The sequence below is a fragment of the Caenorhabditis remanei genome, chromosome V, assembly GCF_010183535.1.
Source record: "Caenorhabditis remanei strain PX506 chromosome V, whole genome shotgun sequence".
Lineage (NCBI taxonomy): Eukaryota > Metazoa > Nematoda > Chromadorea > Rhabditida > Rhabditidae > Caenorhabditis > Caenorhabditis remanei.
The window spans coordinates 19144224-19165432 of record NC_071332.1 but is presented as its reverse complement, the minus strand read 5'-3'; the positions used below and the strand labels follow the sequence as shown (position 1 = coordinate 19165432).

Here is a 21209-nt window from a genome sequence, read left to right as displayed (position 1 = left end):
ACATACGGGATCTACCTTTTCACGACAAGAGTTAGATGTGCAGGTCGTCTTTCTAAGAGTGTTTGTCTTCCCAGAGCACACTCCAGTCGCGTCGCGGTCGTGCGTTGCGGTCTCTCCCGATCGACTCAAATATTGATTCTTTATCTCATTTGTACCCTCTCTTCCCTATCGAGATGACGACCCCGCTCCCTCTCTTACGTCTCCCTTGACTTGCCCTTATTCCAGTTTTCAAGTACATGGATCCACTTGATGTGTAAGTTTTTCTCTTTCTTATGTTCTATTCCTCATTTTCAATCATTTCAGAATTTCATTCTCGCTTCTCTCCGAAAGGACCAATAAACTGTCGAAAAGTCTTCGCAAAATATCTATCAATTCCATCAGTGCGTTTGTTAAGAGTGATTATCCTCGTATCACAGTAGCATTGAACAATGATATGTCAGTGGGGCTCCATTTGTACACGGAGATACTTCCGGGTGAGGTCAACGTGATGCTTCGAAACGGAATGATTTCATGGGAAAAAGGATCGATCACTGTCGCGAAATTGGTGGAGCGAATTCTTGAGGTTACTAGTTGTGAATCGCTTGAATATGTGATTCTCAGAGGACCTCTTCAACTAGAAGTATGCGATACTCTCACTCAACTGTCAAAACTCCAGAAATTAGTTATCGACGATGCCTGTTCCGATAGTTTCGCAAAAAAAGCCCTGGAAATCATCTTGCCAGTTACCACGGATATTTCATTGTACCGGATTCCATTTGAGAGCAGAAAAGAGTTTCAGACCTTCCTAAAGAGCAATTTGAACGAGTTGTATATTCATAGTCAGTTCTCGACGTTCACTCTTGATGACTTTCTGGTCACAAACGCACTCAAGGTGGAATTAAGACAAGTTCTGTTTAGTGCCACAGATATCAGTCAATTTCTTACAAATTGGTTTCACAGCAAACACAACTCTCGACTTGAGCATCTGTCATTGCTCGTAAATGAAGATGTCAATGAAACGCGCCTTTTGGAAGTACTGAATGATGTTCCATTTCTAGGAGACCGAGAGAGAACGTCCTTTCATTCAAAGCAACTGGGGTTTTTATCAATATCGTATTGTGGAGGATATGATATCGAAAGAACAGATGGGAAGAAAGCCACAATTCGATTTGGAACCTTTTATGGCGAGAAGTCTTTCGATTTTTATGTTGACCGTGCTTCGTTTGAAATGTAATTGTGATGATTGATTCGAATCTTTATCCCTTTCTTATGATGTGCATTTTTCTATTCTGAATATTTAATTCTGCTGTTTTGTTAAAATAAAGTATTCATATCAATCCACCGTGTTCTCTACGAGCTATTATCAATCAGTTTTGTTTGTGTTGGGGACAGATCCTTATTTTTGAGATAGACGTCGTCTGACTATGCGATGCGCATAGTTAACGTAAGTTTTTGAGCAGTTCCTCCGGTTTTATTGTCAAACCTCTTCTTATAGTCGTTTTGGTTAGACGTTTGTGAACCTAATAGATAGAGTTGATAAGCTGGTTGTTCGAAATCGTGAATTCTAAGTGAACTAATTAATTCCACGCATCGTTCACCGACTTCTTTTTCGCTTTGTGGACTGGGCTTAAATTTCAAACTATTATAATTATTCAAGTCTGCAAACATACAAGTTTCACCTCCTCACGGCGAGAGTTAGATGTGCAGGTGATCTCCCTAAAGATGTTTGTCTTCCTTGAGGGCACTTTACTCGCGTCGCGGTCGTGCGTTGCGGTCTATCGCCGATAGACATTGATTCCTCACCTCATTCATGCCCTTTCTCCCCCTACCGAGATGACGACTTCGTTTCCTCTCTTACGCCTTCCAAGGCAAGCATTGATTCCTGTTTTTCAACAAATGGAGCCTATTGATCTGTAAGTGTGTTTTCCATCTAATATTCGCGTTTACTAACAAACTATTTTTTAAAACCTTTTTGGAAAAAAATTACCAGAATCGCGTTTTCTCTCCTCTCTGATCGTGCAAAACTCTTGTCAAAAACTTCTTGTGCTCTAACAGCAACTTCTAACAATATTTTGGTTAAACATCACTCTCTAAATGTGAACATAGTCCTGAGAGATGGTAAAATAATATTTCTACTTCTCAGTGCTGAAAATGACACAGATTTTATGGGAGTTTCGGTTGACAACAAGACAGCTGTATTGCGCATTTTGGGGCTTTCGACGGCTGCATTGATTCACCGGATTCTGGATGTTACCAATTGTGAATCAATCCAAGAAGTGCTGTTCTACGAAACAGAATCATTTGAAGCACTTCCGATTCTTGCGACACTTCCGCATATCGAACAAATCTTCGTCTGGCATGAGTGTAACGAAGGTTTTGTTCAAAAAATGTTTGAAATGCTGTCGAAAAAGACATCGAATATTGATATGTATCAAAACTGGTACGGAAACCTTGAACAATTTCAAAAGGTTCTCATGCTGAACATGCATAGTATCACAATCAATGTCTTAATGGTCAGGGACCCAACCCGTTTTCGGCTGTCTCTAGATGACCTTGTCGTTTGCAATGCTGTACATCTACATCTCCTTGGAGTTATGGTCGATGTGAAAACTCTCAACCGTTTTTTCAAGTTGTGGATGAGAAACAAGTCTAATCCCCGACTGGAACATCTGAAATTCATGACACTAGAAGAGGTGAGTACAGATGTCCTTTTGAAGGGACTCAGTGTCATCAAGATGCCACAAACTACAACAAGAACATTCCGAGTCTCGGACTATGCAAATGCCCGGTGCAAAGAAAAAGTTGTGACTGGAGGGTTGGATGTGATAAAATCGGATGGGAAAAGAGCAACTTTGGAAGTTGAAGCGATGGCTGGAACAACAGTTGTAGAGTTTTTTGTTTGGATGTAAACTCTTTGTGCACTTGGATCATTCATATTTCCTTTCCAGGTCCTCTTTTTTCTATGGGACATCTACTCGATTCGAGTACTAATTAATCTACTGATTATTATTATTGTTTTTAATATTTACTTAATTCCTCTTTTTCCTATACATTTTCCCATTCTTATAATTCAAACTCAAGTTCTCCTTTTTTTTATACGTCACCTTTTATTTGTAAACCTTTTACCCCTCTGTTCTGTTTCTTATTGATACCACCTTTTTCCGTCTCTAATCAGCAAACTCCGCCCCTATCTCTCCGACATGGCAGAACCCATTCTTCTTATTCCTTTTATACTTAACTTCCACCATCCCTAATTGTCGTAATTGACTAATTGATGTAATTGACGTCCGTTCCCCAATTCCATTGTTATATTACTGAATAAACAATCATTGAAATAGAGCAGTCTAAAAAATTGTTCAACATTTTTTCAATTTTGCATCGAAAACGTGATCATCATTCTTATATATAAAAGACAATTGGGCGTTGTCTGTCTGTCTGAGGCGCTGTCCGCAACGGTTTTGGAAAGAGAAGAGAAACTGAGCCAGTGGGCAAAACCGAACTAGCGTGCTTTGGACACGACCGCCGCTTCAAACCACTCGGCCATGCGGGCACGTTTGAGAGAAGGTGGCCACGTGAATGAAGAGAGACCAGCCGACTGAATCGCCGAAGGCGAGGCAGATAGGCTGGTTTCTGATAATTTTCCAGAATTTCTTTCAATTCTGAGTCATGGCCGAAAATTTGACTTTTTTGCGGAAAAATTCGAAATTTTAAATTTTGGCGCCAAATATCCGGACCTAAGACCCCCACACATGAAAACATCGTGTGCAAATCATTCAGATTGTACGATTTTGCATCAATACTATACAAATAAGTTTAAAATCGAATTCCCCACTAACAATTACCCCCACCCGCATTTTTTCACTCAGTTTTCGAATTTTTGGGTTACTGTATTTTTGATTGTGAGCATATACAGAGTCTTCATCCACCTTACACCGAATTTCACGACAATGAGCTTAAAAAATAGGATTCAGGAGTGAATGTAAGAATAAAAGAGAGAGTCTGTGGGTTCTTTCTATGAGTAGTTTATTTCAGAACTTAAATACAGCAAATACGGGACGGGAACTGTCGATAATGGGCACAAAAAGGGAAAGGTGAAAAGGGTACAGGGAGAAGAGAGAAATTATTGATTACGAGAAAAAACTGAGAAAAGAGAGAGAACGAGTCCCCTTTTATACCAGACTTGCAAGATTCCGGGCCGGCCCGGCCCGGCCCGATCGGGCCGGGCCGGGCCGGGCCGAGAAAGCTCCGGCCCGGATTTGAATTTTTGAACTTTTTTCACTACAATTTTTTGTCCAAAAATTTATTTTCTGAAAATTTTTCATATTTTTCCTCAAGTATATTTTTCAAAAACCTTCGAAGCCTACAAAAAATTGTTTTTAAAAAATATTTTTCAAAAAAAATCGGGAAATTTTCGAAAAAAAAATTTGAATTTTTTTCAGTACTGAACTTCCGGGCCGACCGGGCCGGGCCGGGCCGGGCCGGGCCACGGGCCGGGCCGGGCCGGGCCGGGCCCTGGAAATTTTCATTCCGGCCCGGCCCGGCCCGGCCCGGCCCGGCCCGTTGCAAGTCTGTTTTATACTAGTGACAGTCACCGAGATAGTGGGGAAAAAGGAGGAGACTTAGAGAAGTCCGGAGGAGGAATGGTGGTTGGTCTCTTAGGGGAGCCTGATACATAAACAATATCATTCTAGAATGAAATGGGGGGAAAACGGTTATGAAATATGTACAACGAAATATTTACAAAAATAATAAACAAGAAAATCATTTAATCTCTACGGAAGTAACGACTTCTTCTTCTTTGATATCGCGGTCTTCTACAAAGACCTCGACAGTGAAAAACGGCGGAGAATTCAAATTTTTGTCGGTTTTATAGATTTCCTCATCAAAAACTACTCTCCTTTCACTTTTTTGGGATTTTTAACTCAACTCCCCAATTTTTCGTTAAGAATTCAAGAATTTCCACCTTAAAAATCCCTCCAGACCTATGTATCAAGACACCAAACATATCAAAAATTTTATTCTATATTCTTATCTTATTCATAATCAAAAAATACCGAGTAATAAGGGCCCATAATTTTCAATTAAAAAATCATTAATAAACGAATGTCTCAATCCATAAAACCACAAAAAGAATCGAAAAAAGGACAAAGAAGAAGACAGCGAGAAACTGTAGACGAGCCCAGCTGCAGTCGAAATCGAAATCCCTGTTCTCCAACTTTCTTCGGTGCTCAAGGTAGTGTGTGAAGTCATCTGGATACATGGATCCCACGTAGTCATAGTCATCCGGGTTGATGGAGCGCTGGAAACAAAAATAGTAGATCAGAAATATCGATCGGTGTTACCGCTTTTCGAGAGCGTGGGTCTACCAGAGCATTTGCTTCAGGGATCGATCCAAACATCTTCTTTCCAATTGTCTGGAAAACGTCGGGTTTTTCGGAAGCTTCTTCACAGTCGGGATTCTACAAAAAAGTTGTGTATTTATAAAATTCTAGGAGGTCTAGAGCTTACCTTGGCTTCAGAATCTTTCTTGTCATTTGGAGTCTTGATGACGTCTTCATAAACACCATCCTGAAAAAAACACACAAATTTTACCGATTTTTGGTTAGGTGAGTTACGCGCCGGCCGTGTCTAACAATTATGCTTAAATTTTACCGTAGTTTCTTTTCCATTCTCCTGCTCTCCAACATCCATATCCATTCCTTCGAAACGTTTCATCCCCGTTGCCATCTCACGTCTGATACCATGAACCTTAACCATCGTCTCCCGAATCTCCTCAACGTCAAATGTATCGTCTCCCTTTATTCTTCTCAAGACATTCCGCAGTTTTGCGGGTAAACCCTCAATCGGTTTCAACACATACTTGCAATCCTTGAGATCAGCTTTCACGTCATCTGTTTGTGGGGCGTCTTCGAGTCTTTCGATATATTTTGTCAAGAATCCGAGGAATTTGATGACCGATTGTGCAACTTCTGGGATTAATTTCTCGCAATGAGCAACTAGTTCGGCTCTTCCGGCGGCGGGATTCTAGAAAATAATTGTATAACTCGAAAAGTTTAGGAGCTCTAGAGCTTACCATGGCTTCATAATCTTTCTTGTCATCTGGAGTCTTGATGACGTCTTCAAAAACACCATCCTGAAAAAACACACAAGTTCTCACCGATTGTTGAGTTTCAGAGGTTACCGTAATAGCCATCGTTTTCACATCTGGAGCATTCTTACAATCTTTCTTCCAAAGTTTCACAGCAATCGTCTCCACGTCATTCTCCAACTCCGCCTTGTACGCTTGCAACTTCAGAATTTGCTGCCGAATCTCCCCAACATCCTTCTTGACCAAATCATTTTTCTTGCACTCGTTGAGAGCATCGGCAAACTTTTTTGAGTGATTTTTGTATTGCTCCGCCACTTTCTCACATGATTCACGGAATTCTTTGAACTCCGCAGGCTTTGCAACTCGTGTTCTACATATCTCCGCAGTTTCTGATAGTTTTGTTGAGAAATTCATAGCGATTTGGATGACATCTTCCGCCAATTGCACAAATTCAGCTGAGAGCTCCTTTCTTTCTTTTTGGAGACTCTGAAAAATGATCGTCTGGATCTTTCCAACTGGTATTCGAGAAAAACAAGGTCAAAGTTCTTGAACCGCGAAAATTCAGCAAAAAAAACACATTTCATTTTTCAGAACTTCTACCTTATTTTTCTCGAATACCAGACCTCGAGCGCAAAACTGAATATATATTTTTGAAATCAGCGTCTTCTCAGGTTTCCAATGATATAGGCATCTTCTAGACAGTACCATGCGTAAGATATATAATTTTGCCTTTTTCAGTTGAAAATGACTAAAGGGTGTTACTCACTCAGATCATCTCATTTCAATGCAAAATAGTGCGATTTTTGAGCTGTCCACATAAAATGGCTATAACTCTCTAGGGAGTTTCCGCACAAAAAAAATGGTCAACTACAGAAATGGAGATCTACTTTTAATCTGTACGGTCCGTTAATAATCTACTAGATGGGACAATCAGTATTACCGCGACATCCTCTCAAAGTAGGACAATTTCAACTGAAAAAGGCAAAACTTTATATACTTTTGAGAGGTACAGTATTCAGTTTTTGCAGTTTTATCATGAGTCGAGCCGGGTCGAAATCAAGAATATTCTTGGCCCGGCTCGTAGTCCAGCCCGTTTTGAAACATATTTTGAAAAAATTTGAATTTTTTTTTGAAATTTTTGGAAATTTTCTTGAATAAAGTATAGTTTTCGACTACAAATTTGAAATTCAATCAAAATGTGAATATGTATAATAATTTAACCACTTTTACTCACATTTTTTGAAAACGTTCAAAAAATTTTGTCCAAAAAGAGTACCCATTTTTGAATCCGGGCCAAGAGAAAGTTCGGCCCGGTCCGATTTTTAACAAGTCTGAGTTTTGCTCTCAGGGTTTGGTATTCGAGAAAAACGAGGTTGAAATTCTGCGTTTTTTCAGCAATTCAGTGATAAAAATTACGTCCCATAATTCAAACTGACTCTGTGACCTTCCCTTAGCAAGACTTACCACAGTATCCACCACATCTCCAGTATTAAAACAATTCGACAGTTTGTGATTTTCAAAAGTGCTCAGCCACTCCTCGAGTTGAATTTTTTTCTCCTGAGCGTTTTCCAATGCTTCTCGAATGTACTCCACTCCAATTTTATTTGAATTCTCGAGGAGGTACGTCAACAAATTCATCGTGGACTCGGATACCGGTTCGCACATTTTCAACACTTCCAGACAGGTCTCCACAGCATTTTTTTGTTTTTCAGTTTTCAGTTCAAGACCTTCTGACAGTTTGATCAATTTTGACAGTTTGCTAACAAGTGTAGACGCCATTTGGATGACTTCCGGGAAGAGTTGTTCACATTCAGAGATCAAGAGATATTTTTCATAGTTTAGAATCACCGTAGTTTTTTTCTTGTTGTCTGGAGCCTTCGTGACGTCTTCAGAATCCTCCGAATCTTTCTCACACTGTTTCAGTTTGATCTCCAGCACATGTTTAATATCTTGCAACTCTCCCATAGTGTCCCGGATCTCATCCACTTCAATGTTATCCGAATTCTCGAGGAGATATGTCAACCCATTTTTCATTTTTTCCGGTATCGGCTCGCAGTAGTTTGAAATTATCTGGCACGTCTCCAGCATTTTTTTACACGCATCAGTTTTCTGAGGTAGATCTTCTATCCGTTTTATTAGTTTCGTCATTTTCCTCATAAGTCTAGACGCCACTTGGCCGGTTTCCGGGAAGAGTTGCTTACATTGAGCGATCAAGGCGGATTTTTCCTCGTTAAGCTTCTGAAAAACGAGAGTTCGAATGATTTTGAGACTGTAGGGAGTTACCTTGGAGTCTTTATTGACGTCTTCCGGATCCTCTGAATCATCCTCATATTTTTTTAGTTTGTCCTCCAGCACATGTTTCATATTTTCAGCCGTTCCCAACTTTTCTCGAATCACTTTCACTCCAATTTCATCCGAATTTTTGAGGAGATACGTCAACTCTTCCGTCATGCACTCGGGTACTGGTTTGCAGTTGTTTGAAATCGTCTGACACGCCTCCAGCACATTTTTCAACGCTTCAGTTTTCCGTGGAAGACCTTTGATTTGTTTGATCATATTTGTCATTTCCCTCATAAGTTTAGACGCCATTCGGCTCACTTCCGGGAAGAGTTGTTCACATTGAGCGATCAACGCGGATTTTTCCTCGTTAAGCTTCTGAAAAACGAGAGTTTGAATGATTATGAGACTGTAGGGAGTTACCTTGGAGTCTTTATTGACGTCTTCTGAATCCTCCGAATCATAACCGTAGTCCTGACACTGTTGTAATCTTTCCTCCAGCTTACGTTTTATATTTTCAGTCTTTGTGATTTCCACCCGAACCTCTTCCGCTCCAACGTCCGATATCTTGAGGAGATATGCGAAATCTTTCATGCACCCGGGTATCTTTTTGCAGTAGTTTGCAATATTCTGACATGACTCCACCGCATTTTTATACTCATCAGTTTTCTGTGGTTTGTCTTCTAATCGTTTGATCCATTTTGTTGTTATTCTCAAAAGTTTAGACGCCATTTGGCTCACTTCCGAGAAGAGTTGTTCACATTGAGCGATCAAGACGGACTTTTCGTCGTTAAGATTCTGAAAAAACGACAGGCGTTAAATTTTTTCGAGAATGTAGCATACTTGTCGAGCGGACCAGCTCGCAACTCGCTCAGAACTAAATATTATGAGATGGAAAATATACCAAAATATAGATCTTGGCGAGATCTACATCTGTGACCTACCACGAGTCGGTTGGAGTCGGCAATGTACCGCAGGCCGCGAAAAATTTCCCAAAAACGCAAAAATTGTCAAAAATATTCTAGCCCGGCACATTAACGACAGAGGGCGTTTCTGAAAAAAGTAGTTATGATTGAAATACAGTGACCAAACTACAGCTCGACACAGTTTTTACAATTGTGCTCCACCGAAATGCCTTTGAAAAATATCTCTTTCTCTCTGAGTCTCTCAATTTCACAAACAATTTTTTTTCGATTTTGGTAGAGCGCGGTTGTAAGAGAAGCGTGACGTGCCAACACTTTTCTAGAATCACCCTCTCCCGTTAATATGCCTCTGAACGGGCTAGAAGCACTTTTTCTGCTCTTTTTATTGCCCCGAGGCATAATTACCGACTAGCCATCCGGCCTATAGTAGGGCCTACTCATAGAACTCGCTGAGATTTGATATAGTTTTCAGTTCACAAAACTCAGTTTGAAGCAAGTTACATGTCGGCCCGTGTCTGACAAACATATAAAACTTACAGTTGTTTTCTTACTCACTCACCTCTTCTCCAACAACCGCACAGATACCGAGACCTTCCAAACGTTTCATCTCCACCTCCAACTTTCCTCTGATACTCTGAACCGGAACCATCATCTCCCGAATCTGCTCAACTTCAACTTCATCGTCTCTTATTTTTTTCAGTGCTTCCAGCAGATCTGCGGGCGAGCAGTCATCAATCGATTTCAACACCTCCTTGCAATATTTGATCTCAGTTTTAACGGCTTTTGTTCGTGGGCCGCCTTTCAGTCTTTTGAGATATTGTGTCAAGATATCGGTGAGTTTGATGAGCGATGTGGCAACTTCTGGAAATAATTGCTTGCATTGAGCAACTAGTTCGGCTTTTTCGGTGACAAGATTCTGGAAAAAAGTGGTGTGTTTTGGAAATTCAAAGAGTGCTAGTGCTCACTATGGCTTTAGAATCGTTCTTCTCATCTGGAGTCTTGATGACGTTATCCGGGTCTTCAGAAACGACAGGTGAATTTAGAATTTGGTGAGCTACATCAATTTTCTTGACGACGTCAGGTTCTGATGCACCGAAGGCGTCTTCTGTAGTCGTCTTGCCATCTGGAGCTGCTGCAGCTGTCTTTCCACCTGATGCACCATCTTCTGATTTGTTCTTATCTTCTAGATTTTCATGGTTTTCAGAAGTGACAACTGGATTCAGAACCTGAATCTTGCGAGCAGTAGCTTCCTGAAAAAACAAATTCTGTCAAATTTTCCCAGTGTCTGACAAGTATATAAAACTTACCGTTGTTTCCTTTCCCACTCACCTCTTCTCCAACATCCGCATAGATACCCATTCCTTCGAAACGTTTCACTTCCGCCTCCATCTTTCTTCTGATACTCTGAACCTGAACTATCATCTCCCGAATCGTCTCAACTTCAACTTCATCGTTTCTTATTTTTTTCAGTGCTTTCAGCAAATTTGCTGGCGAGCAGCCATCAATCGATTTCAACAACTCCCTGCAATCCTTGATCTCAGTTTTCACGGCTTTTGTTTGTCGGGCGTCTTTGAGTCTTTTGAGATTTTGTGTCACGATTCCGGTGAGTTTGATGAGCAATGTCGCAACTTCTGGGAATAATTGAGAGCATTGAGCAACTAGTTTGGCCTTTCCGGCGTCTGGAGTCTTGACGACGTCTTCAGAAACACCTCCCTGAAAAAAACACAAATCGTATTGGCCGTTTTGAACCTGGGTCGTCTAGATACCAACAATTTTCCATTTATATCACTATAATAGTATATTCCAGTTTTGAAACGTGCAGTATCCAAAAAAAAATATTTTTCATAGGAAATTTCTAAAACTTTAGCTCCGGGACGTCTCGAAACCATGAAATTTTAAACTGAACGTGTCGGGAGTTGAAATGTTTTGGTTTCCAAACGTCTGGTTTCAAAACATCCCAGTTTCAAAATATCCAAGTTTGAGGCGTTTTAAAACAAAACTGTTGAAATCGAGACGTTTCGAAACTTGGACATACAAAACTTTCGATATCGAATTTTCTTAGTATTGAAGTGTCCCAGTTCTCAACTATCAAAACTGAGACGTTTTAAAACCAAGACGCTTTGAAACTGGGCGGTTTCGAAGTGTCTCGGTTTCGAAACGTCCTTCATATCTTGTGAACTCACCATTGCCTCAGCACTCTCCTTGGCTTTCTCCAAACGGATTTTCAGATTTTGAATAGAATCAATCTTCTCCCGGATTACTTTCAAACCGACTTGATTTGAGCTATTTTTGAATTGATTCAACAAAAAACTGGTGAGTCTCGGTAGGTCACGAAACGCCCTAGTCCACTCTTTCCATGGTTTCATTGCTGTCTTCATAGTAGCAGTTAGTGGAACACCTTCTAGTTTTTTCGAGACTTCTGACATCTTGGCCAATACAACTACCGATAGATGACTAACTTCCGGGAACAGTTGCTCACATTGGGCAATCAGAATTTCTCTTTCGATATGTTGAAGAGGAAGCTGAAAAATAATACAAATAATTTATTCGGAACTATTCATCTATATTTATATTTACTTTATTGTTGGATCCAGTGCTTCCAAACAGCTTCATGCTCGCCTCCAATCGAGATTTCGCCTCCAGAATCTGCCCAATTCTCACTCGAATCACGTCCACTCCGAATTCTTCGGACTTTTTCAATTTCAGCAGCATCGACTTCACAGTTTCGACCAGTGCATTTGCCCCGTTCGCCAGCTCCTTACACTTCATGAGTCCAGTTTTGATCTCCTTCGTTTGTGGTGAGTCCCTCAACTTTTTGATCTCCTCTATCATCTTTTTGGTGAAATTCTCAGCTAGTTGACTGACTTCCAAGTACAACTGTTCATACTGAGCAATCAATTGGTCTCTCTCATTGGGACGTTGCTGAAAATAATTTTTAATGAAAAAGAATTCTCAAGAATTTATCGTTTACAGTAGTAGTAGTCGCAGTTGGTGGTCCAACGCCTTCAGATTTCTTGAATCCCCACGATTCACAAAAGTGGCATCAGAATTGATCTCCAATACTTTTGAATTCAGAGTCGGCAGGTTTTGATGGTACCAATAGTCGAATGGGTCACAACATTTCTTGCAAAACCAGCCAAGATCACATTTTTGGTTCTGGAAAAAAAGAAAATATTGCTGACGCAGTTTTTAGCGGATTTGATTTTGTGTGTTGACCCTTTTTTAGTGCCTTGACGCATTTCCGGTGTTTTGAAAAGTTTCAAAGAATTCCATGATATTTCAGCTACAAATCACAAAAATCCGACGGAAACTTGTAAAGTTTTGGAATTTTGAAAATTTTCGATATTCTAAAATCTTTAAAACTACCACAACCTCGTCATTTTCATTGGAAGACCCATGAAACCAACATTTTTGAAATCAGCAGATCAAAACGGTTCTAATGAGTATAATCATGCCTACGTTTGAAGAGAAACGGTTTTCGGTATATTTCCACAATCGCCCCCCACTCCGGAAGGACCCCCCACGTTATGGTATCACCCCCCATCCCACAGGTTTGGGGTATGATTCCATGGTGGGGGGTTATAACAGAGCGGGGGGTGATCATGAACTTTCGACAGTCCATGATCGCCCCCCAAGAACGGGAATGGGGGGTCATTCTGAACCCTTAGGTATACTTCCACTATCACCCCCAATGAAGTTCACAATTGCCCCCCTACTTGTACGGTATATTATCTCCCCCCATGGGGGGCAATCATGGAATCACTATCAGAGTGGGGGAGGAAAGTGGAATTACTATATGTTTCCACAATTGCCCCCGCCCGGTTCGAGTAAAGACATGATCTTTGAACATAAGCCGAAGCCTGAGATTTAGAAGAAGCCTAAGCCTAAGATCTAGAAGAAGCCTAAGCCTAAGATTTAGAAAAAAACCTAAGCCTGAGATTTAGAAGAAGCCTAAGCCTAAGATTCAGAAGAAGCCTAAGCCTAAGATTAAGAGAAAAACTAATTGATGAGCCTGAAAATGTGGGGGAGGAATGTGGAACTACTCCAAGTTTCCACAATCACCCCCCATAGAGTTCACAATTGCCCCCCTATTTTTACATGGGGGCAATTATGGAATCCTTATCAGAGTGGGGGAGGAATGTGGAACTAGTCCATATATCCATAATCACCCCCAATAGAGTTCACACATGACCCTTACTTACCCCTAATGGTCCCTACTTGCCTCTATAACCATCCTGGAGTCTTCGATAAGTCGAAATAAATAAGAAATCCTAATAAAAACGAACTGCTACTACGAACTCGAGGGACACGCGGTGCATTGAAAGGTCACGAATTTTTAAAACTGAATCGATAATGAAAGGAAAATGGGGGGCCATTCCCTACCGTGCAGGTGGGGGGCAATTGTGATAGAGGTGGGGGGTGAAAGTGAACGTACACCCGGTTTTCTTTGTGGCTTGACGCATTCTCATTGCCTTGGCGCGTTTCCAGTGCCTTGGCACATTTTCCGTGCACCTAAACTTACCATAAACTCCGTCTCAAACCACTTCATCCCACCCAACTTATCGAACTTCTCGTCGGTGTACACAGTGATAGAGTACCCGCATTCCGTCTTCTTATGCAACAAAATCTTCTTTTCCGCCTTCTCACGCACAATTTTGAACTCTTTCTTGTCGGGCGTTCTGGAATTAGATTTTTAATTTAAATTTTTTAAGTTTTTTAGGGATACCTCGAAAGCACTGAACCGGCACGACTCCAAATTTTCATTGCTTTCTCATTGAGTCTCGCAAATCGAAGTGTCGACCAGTTGGTGGTACGGTGGCTTGTAGTCATAAGGAACTTGTCGACGCATGGGACTTCCTCATAGAAAACACCTTGACTGTCTGGAAAATTTTCAGCTCAAAATGCTCCAAATTTCAAGAAAAAACTCACAAAAGGATTCCGCGTTTTCCGTGTACACATCGCACCACGCTCCGGTTTTCGAGGCTTTCTCGATCGATGTCAGCGTGAGAACCTTCATAGAATCCAGATATTCTTTGTCGCAGAGATTCAGAAGACCTTTCGTGAAATCAGATGCACATTTGTCGGAAATCACCAGTTTCTCGGTGTGGAAAACTGTGGATCCGCCAGTTGATTTCTCGATTTTCGACGAGAGGACGTTGACGAAGATTCCTTGACGCTTTTTCATTTTCATATCGTTCTGAAAATGAAAATTTGTGATTTTTTGAGCTGAAAATCTCAAAAACGGGATTTCGAAGGTTTTCAGTTTCATTAAAACTACCGTAACCTTCACATTTTCGAGATGAGACCCATGGGACATATCTATTTGAAATAAGCGTTCCAAGATGGTTCGAATGAATATAATCATGACATACTTTCCAGAAGTTTGAATTTTCCGATTTTTCGCGGCGGGACCCAAAATTTTCAACAAAAAAAATCGATTTTCTTCAAACATAGGTATGATTATACTTATTAGAACCGTTTTGAACTGCTGATTTCAAAAATGTTGACTTCATGTGTCTCGCCACGAAAATGACAAAGGTTACGGTAGTTTGAGTCATTCTGACAAAGTTTTCAGTTTCATTAAAACTACCGTAACCTTCACAATTTCGTGGTGAGACCCATGAAACATATAATTTTGAAATCAGGATATTGAGACAGTTTGTAAAAACATAATGACCTACTTTCGAAAAGTTCGAAGCTTTCAGAATTTTCGTGGCGAGACCCAAAATTTCCAAAAAATTTATTTTCTTCAAACATAGGCATGATTATACTCATTCGAACCGTCTTAATCTGCTGATTTCAAAAATATTAGTTTCATGGATCTAATCACGACAACGACAAGGTTACGGTAGTTTGAAAAAATTTGGAATTTTTGTAATTTTAGGCTCAAAATTTTTGGAATTTTTTGATTTTTTTATAACTCCTACCGTACCTCAGAACCAAGGACGGCGTGTTGTTTGAAATCCCACTCCAAAACACCGATATCCACCGCCTCCGTCTTGAAAAAGCTCGCGAGAATCTCCACAAACACATCCATCGTACTCTTCTCGGTTGGTTTCGATTGGACAGTCTCACTGTTATTTTCTGATCTACAAAACAAAAAAAAGTTGCGAAACGTCCCCGGTTACAAAGTGTCCCTCACCTCGAGACCACCGTCTTCTGATCGTATCCTTTCTTAATTTCAATTTTCAGAAACTTCTCGATTCCAGTGTACATCGTGATGAAGTAATCCGAATCGTCGACCACAATCTTGACACGTGGCACCGAAATTCGCGTGGAATCCACAATTTCGCGATTCAAACGGGTTGTTTGACTCATGGAGCGTCTGGAATATTGAAAAATTTGAATTTTTCATGAAAATTTGGGGCTGGCGCATTTCAGGAGAGCTGGCGCGTTTTTGGAGCTCAGTTTGAAATTGGTTTCGGATGAGTTAACTAGCGCGTTTCTGTCTAGAATATCGGAAAATTTGATTTTTTCATGGAAATTTGAGATTGACCCGTTTCTGGTGAGCTGACGCATTTTCGGTGTACAGTTTTCAGAGCGGCGCACCACTTCGCATCTGTGAGTTAGAAAACACAATTTAGCAGCCCAAATGGCTTATTTGACTCTTGGAGCGTCTAGAATAACGGGAAATTTGAATTTTTCATGAAAATTTGGGGTTGGCGCATTTCAGGTGAGCTGGCGCGTTTTCGGTGAGCTGGCGCATTTTTGGTGCTCAGTTTGAAATTGGTGGAGGCACTCTAACTAGCGCGTTTCTGGTACCCAGGGTTTGGAAATTCAAGGCCGGACTGACGAAAAAATTTGCTGGTCCGGCTCGGATTCTAAAAATGTGCACAATTTTTCACAAATTTTTTCGACCTTTTTCCAAAACAAATCAAATTTTTTTTCAAAAAGTTTGTTATTTTTGGCAAAAAAGGTCTGCTCGACGCATCCTAGGATCCTAATCATACCTGCTCATAAAATCGAGCCTTCCGGCCACTTCTCGCTTCAATTTCACCGATAAATCCGTCCAAGACATTGTTTGATTCCCAAGGAAAGTGTGAAAGAAGAATAATCGATTAGTGGTTGGAATTTGTGAAATCTGGTGACACGTGGAGAGACGTGGAAAAAGAAAAAATTTGTTTTGAACTTTTAAAAAAGTTCCACGTGTCACGGTCTCCTTCACAACGAAAAAGAACAACAAGAAACGTGAAGTCGAATTTTTTACGTTTTAATTCAATTCTTTTATTTTTTGCGTTGTTTGCACTGAAAACACAGTATTTTCAGGTTTTCAGATGGATTTCATATGAATTTTAAAAAACGGATCCATCAGAATTGTGGAAAATAAAATTCTCTATCTTTTGAGCCAGAAAACGAGAATTTTCACTTTTTCGATACAGAAAAACTGATTTTCAGAGAAAATTTTTTTCTCATAAAAATTGCACATAATGTACTTGAGGATACTATGAAACTGTTAGCATTTTTGGAAAAAGAAATATTGGCTGAAATGGCTGAAAATTTCATTGTTCTGAAAATCGAATTTTCTGTATAAAAAAAAGTCAATTTCCCACCAAAACTTACGTTTTCTGGCTCAAAAGATAGATAAATTTATTTTTTACAATTCTGTAGGATGGGACCTTTTTTCATGGTGGAAGAGTTTTTTCCACGCGGCCGTGTAGTCCTCTCGGACAAGATTTGCTCTCAACACCTTGTTTCCTCACTTTTTCCAATAAATTATGTAGTTTTTTTACAATGTTTTCGATATAACTGTTGAAAAAGTGAAGAAACGAGGAATTGAGCAAAAAAACTTGTCCGAGAGGAGTACACGGCCGCGCGGGAAAAACTCTTCCACAAAAGCTCATTTTGAGAAAGGATAACGGGAATTGTGGCGTCTAGAGCGATAGCATATCCCTCAATAATAAAAATGTAGAACCAAGATCAGAACCAAGATCTCACAACCAAGATATTTCAAAACCGGGACGTTTCGAAACCAAGACGTTTCAAAACTTTTCAAATGTCCTAGTTTCGAAACGTCCCGAAATTGTTTCTACCAGTTTTGAAACGTCCTTGTCCCTTGAAACCAATAGTAGTGACAAAACCAATCAAAACATATTTATTCAAATCATCATAGAGCACAAGAACTTTCCCATTTTAGAACTGTCCCGTTTCACAACCGACAGTTCTACAACAGGAAAAAAATTCCTTCAAAAAATCATCCAATTTTCTTTAATATCAGCACTAGACTTCCAAATATTGACACATCCCTTCGAAATGCATTCGAATTGAAAATACTCCTGGGAATTGGGAATATGGTAGCGATGAGTGGCTATGTCGTATTCGCTGCATTGACTCATAACGCGATCGATTGTCTGTAGATCACAACGGAACGCATTGTCATCATTCTCTTCGTTTCCGAGTACAACGTCAAATGGGTCATCCCCCTGGACAAAGGCGTGACGAATAGGATAATCCGTTGTAGACTGACAATTCAGACTGCACACTTCGAAATTCGGTTGTTTGAGGAGGTTCTGGAAGGAAATTATGGTTTCAGTGGAATGTTTCGAAACTGGACGTTTTTAAACTGCCGGTTTCGCAACATCCGGACCAAGCTCCGCCCATTTTTACATAGCAGCATAAAAGCGGGTGGAGCTTCGAGCATCAGTTGCCAAAAATGGCTGCATTTTCAATTCCCTACTAATATCGAAACGTCCCGTAGCAAAAACGGCGCGAAATTCGAAACAAGTTTAGTTTTTTGAGAAAAAACGATCCTTCCTATCGTTTTAGCACGTTATAACATCCGATTTCAATGTGCAGCAACTCAACCTAGACAGTTTGACACCAAACTCGAAACGCTTCGGTTGAAACAAGGTGTTTGCATTTAGTATCGTAATTTTATAGTTTCGAAACGTCTGGTTTCAAAACGGCCCAAGCTCTCTAGCCTTCCTGCAGTTTGAGAATTTTACTCCCGGACGTTTTAAAACCAAACATTTCAAAACCATCACATTTTGACGACTTCCAGTACCGTGCAGTAAGATATACAATTTGGCTTTTTTCAGTTCAAAATAACTTTTTTTTCTTTTGACTTTTGGTACCAATCTGGCAACCAGAGTTCGACCCCCACCGGTGCCAAAACGTTTTTGCATTTTTGTTTTGACTTTTTGGTACCAATCTGAAATTAACCTGTTAACTAGAAAACAAAACACTTTTGGTACAAGTGTGGGTCGAACCTTGGTTCTCAGATTGGTACCAAAAACTCAAAAACAAAAAGTTCTGAAATGTTCGGGTTCTAAAACGTCTGGTTTCAAAACACACTGAAAACTGTTTCAAAAAATACAACTTCCCTGGAAAAGTATCGAGACGTCTCGAAAGTATCGAGAAAGTATCGAGAAATCACTCAAAATTTCTCGAGAAAGTATCGATACTTTCGAGTCATCTCGATACTTTTCCCGGGAATTTTCGAGAAATGTCTCGAGAAATTTCTCGAAAAAGTATCGAGAAATTTCCCGATAAATTTTCTCGATCATAGAGAACAAAGGTAGAGCTTCATTTTTGTAGTTGACAACTTTTTGTACGGACGCTCCCTAGAGAGTTATGGTCATTTTAAAACGATTTCCACTAATTTGCACTGAAATTGGTCGATTTGAGAGAGAAAATACTTTGTCGATACGTAACTCTCTAGGGAGTGTCCGTACAAAAAAGTTGTCAGTCATACCATAACACCGTATGGTCATTTTCAGCTGAAAAATGCCAAATTGTATATCTTAATGGACGGTACTGTAAGAGGATTCCGTTGAAGCGAAATGATTCATGTTTAGTGTCGAAATGTGTCATAATTTCGAAACGTCCCCAATTCTTACATCTCTAATCTCGACGAGTCGTTCCTCTGTCCAATCCATCTGTTCAATACAAAACCGTTTGAAATGGAACAAGTGGCCAATCGAAAACCAGTCTCTAATATAATCCCAATATAACATCTCCACCTTCTTCCACTGCTCCATTTTCACCAATTCCGACTCAAAGTTGCTTCCAAAACACCCATTCTGAAGTTCAAGGCATTTCAGGGCATCTGGATTCAGAAAAGAGAGGATTTGGAGTGCATTCTCATCTCTCAATTCATGAAAAACACATTTTTCGACTTGGATTTGAAAATCGAGTGAGGTAAGAATTTGAATGAATCGGTTGACAGCATCCTGCGCATAGTCTTGAACAATTATTAATTTTTTGAATTCCAAGTTTCGATTCGAGAGGATAACCGAGATGTCAGTCATCGCCATTTCCAGAAAATTTCTCTCGTAGAATTTATTTTTGCTCTCCACGACTTCATATTCATTGTCCACACTGATTTCATATTTCTTAATAAATCCCCCGCCATTCACTTGAAAAATATAACTCATCGATTGATTTTCCAGGCCAATTCGAACACGATCCGGCTTCAAAAGTACGCTCATTTCTTTACATTTTATCGTCTTCTTATCGATAATCTCACGCAAATCTTTCGACACATTTCGCATTTTCAATCTGACAATAAAATTAGAAATTTTATTTGGTTATTTAATTGGTTATTAACTCACTTATCAATGAAATCGATTCTTTGGAGAATCTGGAGAAGAGCGTCGACTGGAAGTGTGGAGAATGACAGTGGTTTCGGGGAGGAGCTGAAATTTTCAGTTACAGTAAAACTACAGCAATCTTTCCAATTTCGTGGTGACACCCATGAAACATAAATATTTGAAATCAGCGTTTCAAGACGGTTCGAATGAGTATAATCATGACTAGCTTATAAACAAGTCGAAATTTTCCAAATTTTTCGCGGCGAGACCCAAAATTTTCAAAAAAAAATCGATTTTTTCGAACATAGGCATGATTATACTCATTCGAACCGTCTTGATCTGCTGATTTCAAAAATGTAAGTTTCATGGGTCTCACCACGAAAATGACAAGATTACGGTAGTTTAGGCCAATCTGGCATAATTTTCAGGTTCATTAAAACTACCGTAACTTCAGGATTTCGCGGTGAGACCCATGACTGTTCGAATGATCAATTCAAAATTTTCAGAATTTTTCGTAATGGGACCCAGAACTTCCGAAAAAATCTATTTTTCTCTATTCGCTGAGTTGCGACTCCCAGGTATCTCCATACGATACACAGATACGGCCCCACGTGAGATATCAATGGAGCGCACTTACCTCCGATCACAATCCAACTTCGAATCTCCATTATAAAATCGATAATAATGAAATTCGAAATCCACGTAATCAATGTCATAGTTTCCTCTGATTCTACACAATTTTTGATAGGATTCGTAGACTGGAACCTTGGCAAGACTGTCGTAAAGTATGCAAGTGAGAAGGGCAGTTCGGTCGGATAGGAGAAGTTGTGACATTTCAAAATAATGTTTTTATGGTTTAAATGAAGAAAAAGGGAAACTAGGATTGACCTGTGACCTGAGGCCGGTCACGCTGTAAAATTTAAGGTTTTTCCGATACAATTTATCAATAACAACAACATCAACAACAACAAAGTAACAAATAAAAGTTTAAAAAAATTTAGATCAACATTTTCTGACAATATCGATTGATTCATCTCCCAATTGAATTTCAAAAACCGTCTTGGTTTCTTGATCCTTGAATAGAAGAGCACCAGTGTTATTGTAAAAGGCATGAATGCGCCTGCTCATCCTTTTAGCATTTCCGTCTGTTTTAGGTACACATTTAGTTTATGATTGCAATCATTTATTTTTCCGGTATAGCAAGGAGAAGGACTTGCCGTCCTTCACCCGCACCAGTATAGAAACTCGAATGTAAAGGGGGAAAAGGGTCTCTCGGCCGGCCGCGTGGTTGTTTACCCTCGCTGAGCCGAGAGCAAGACGTCATCTCAGTCGAGAGAGAAGCCGAGGAAAAGAGAGTAGAGACAGGTCAGAGACTGGCCTGTGACATCCTCCCCTCTTTGGAAAGAAGGTTTC

The 21209-nt window shown here is 40.0% G+C and overlaps 4 protein-coding genes across 4 annotated transcripts; 2 read left to right on the top strand and 2 right to left on the bottom strand.

The window, feature by feature from the left end:
- Window positions 1-236: 236 nt before the first annotated feature.
- Window positions 237-1226, top strand: GCK72_021219 (uncharacterized protein; the record flags this gene model as incomplete). The annotated part of the gene is made up of 3 exons (XM_053734114.1): window positions 237-253; window positions 304-976; window positions 1038-1226. The coding sequence occupies 3 exons, from the start codon at window positions 237-239 to the stop codon at window positions 1224-1226; spliced, it is 879 nt and encodes a 292-aa protein (XP_053583027.1).
- Window positions 1227-2144: 918 nt separating this feature from the next.
- On the top strand, window positions 2145-2888 carry GCK72_021218 (uncharacterized protein; the record flags this gene model as incomplete). Its single annotated transcript, XM_053734113.1, has 1 exon — window positions 2145-2888. One exon carries the CDS (start codon window positions 2145-2147, stop codon window positions 2886-2888), a length of 744 nt encoding a protein of 247 aa, XP_053583026.1.
- Window positions 2889-5071: 2183 nt separating this feature from the next.
- Window positions 5072-16285, bottom strand: GCK72_021217 (uncharacterized protein; the record flags this gene model as incomplete). The annotated part of the gene is made up of 20 exons (XM_053734112.1): window positions 5072-5278; window positions 5322-5438; window positions 5488-5547; window positions 5632-6003; window positions 6053-6112; window positions 6161-6553; window positions 7532-8305; window positions 8351-8722; window positions 8768-9142; window positions 9827-10183; window positions 10233-10517; window positions 10597-10980; window positions 11451-11789; window positions 11845-12189; window positions 13790-13946; window positions 13994-14147; window positions 14197-14464; window positions 15200-15356; window positions 15410-15592; window positions 16218-16285. 20 exons carry the CDS (start codon window positions 16283-16285, stop codon window positions 5072-5074), a joined length of 5427 nt encoding a protein of 1808 aa, XP_053583025.1.
- A 1165-nt stretch (window positions 16286-17450) lies between these two features.
- GCK72_021216 (uncharacterized protein) lies at window positions 17451-20630 on the bottom strand (the record flags this gene model as incomplete). Its single annotated transcript, XM_053734111.1, has 4 exons — window positions 17451-17774; window positions 19104-19764; window positions 19818-19901; window positions 20434-20630. The coding sequence occupies 4 exons, from the start codon at window positions 20628-20630 to the stop codon at window positions 17451-17453; spliced, it is 1266 nt and encodes a 421-aa protein (XP_053583024.1).
- Between the last annotated feature and the right edge of the window lie 579 nt (window positions 20631-21209).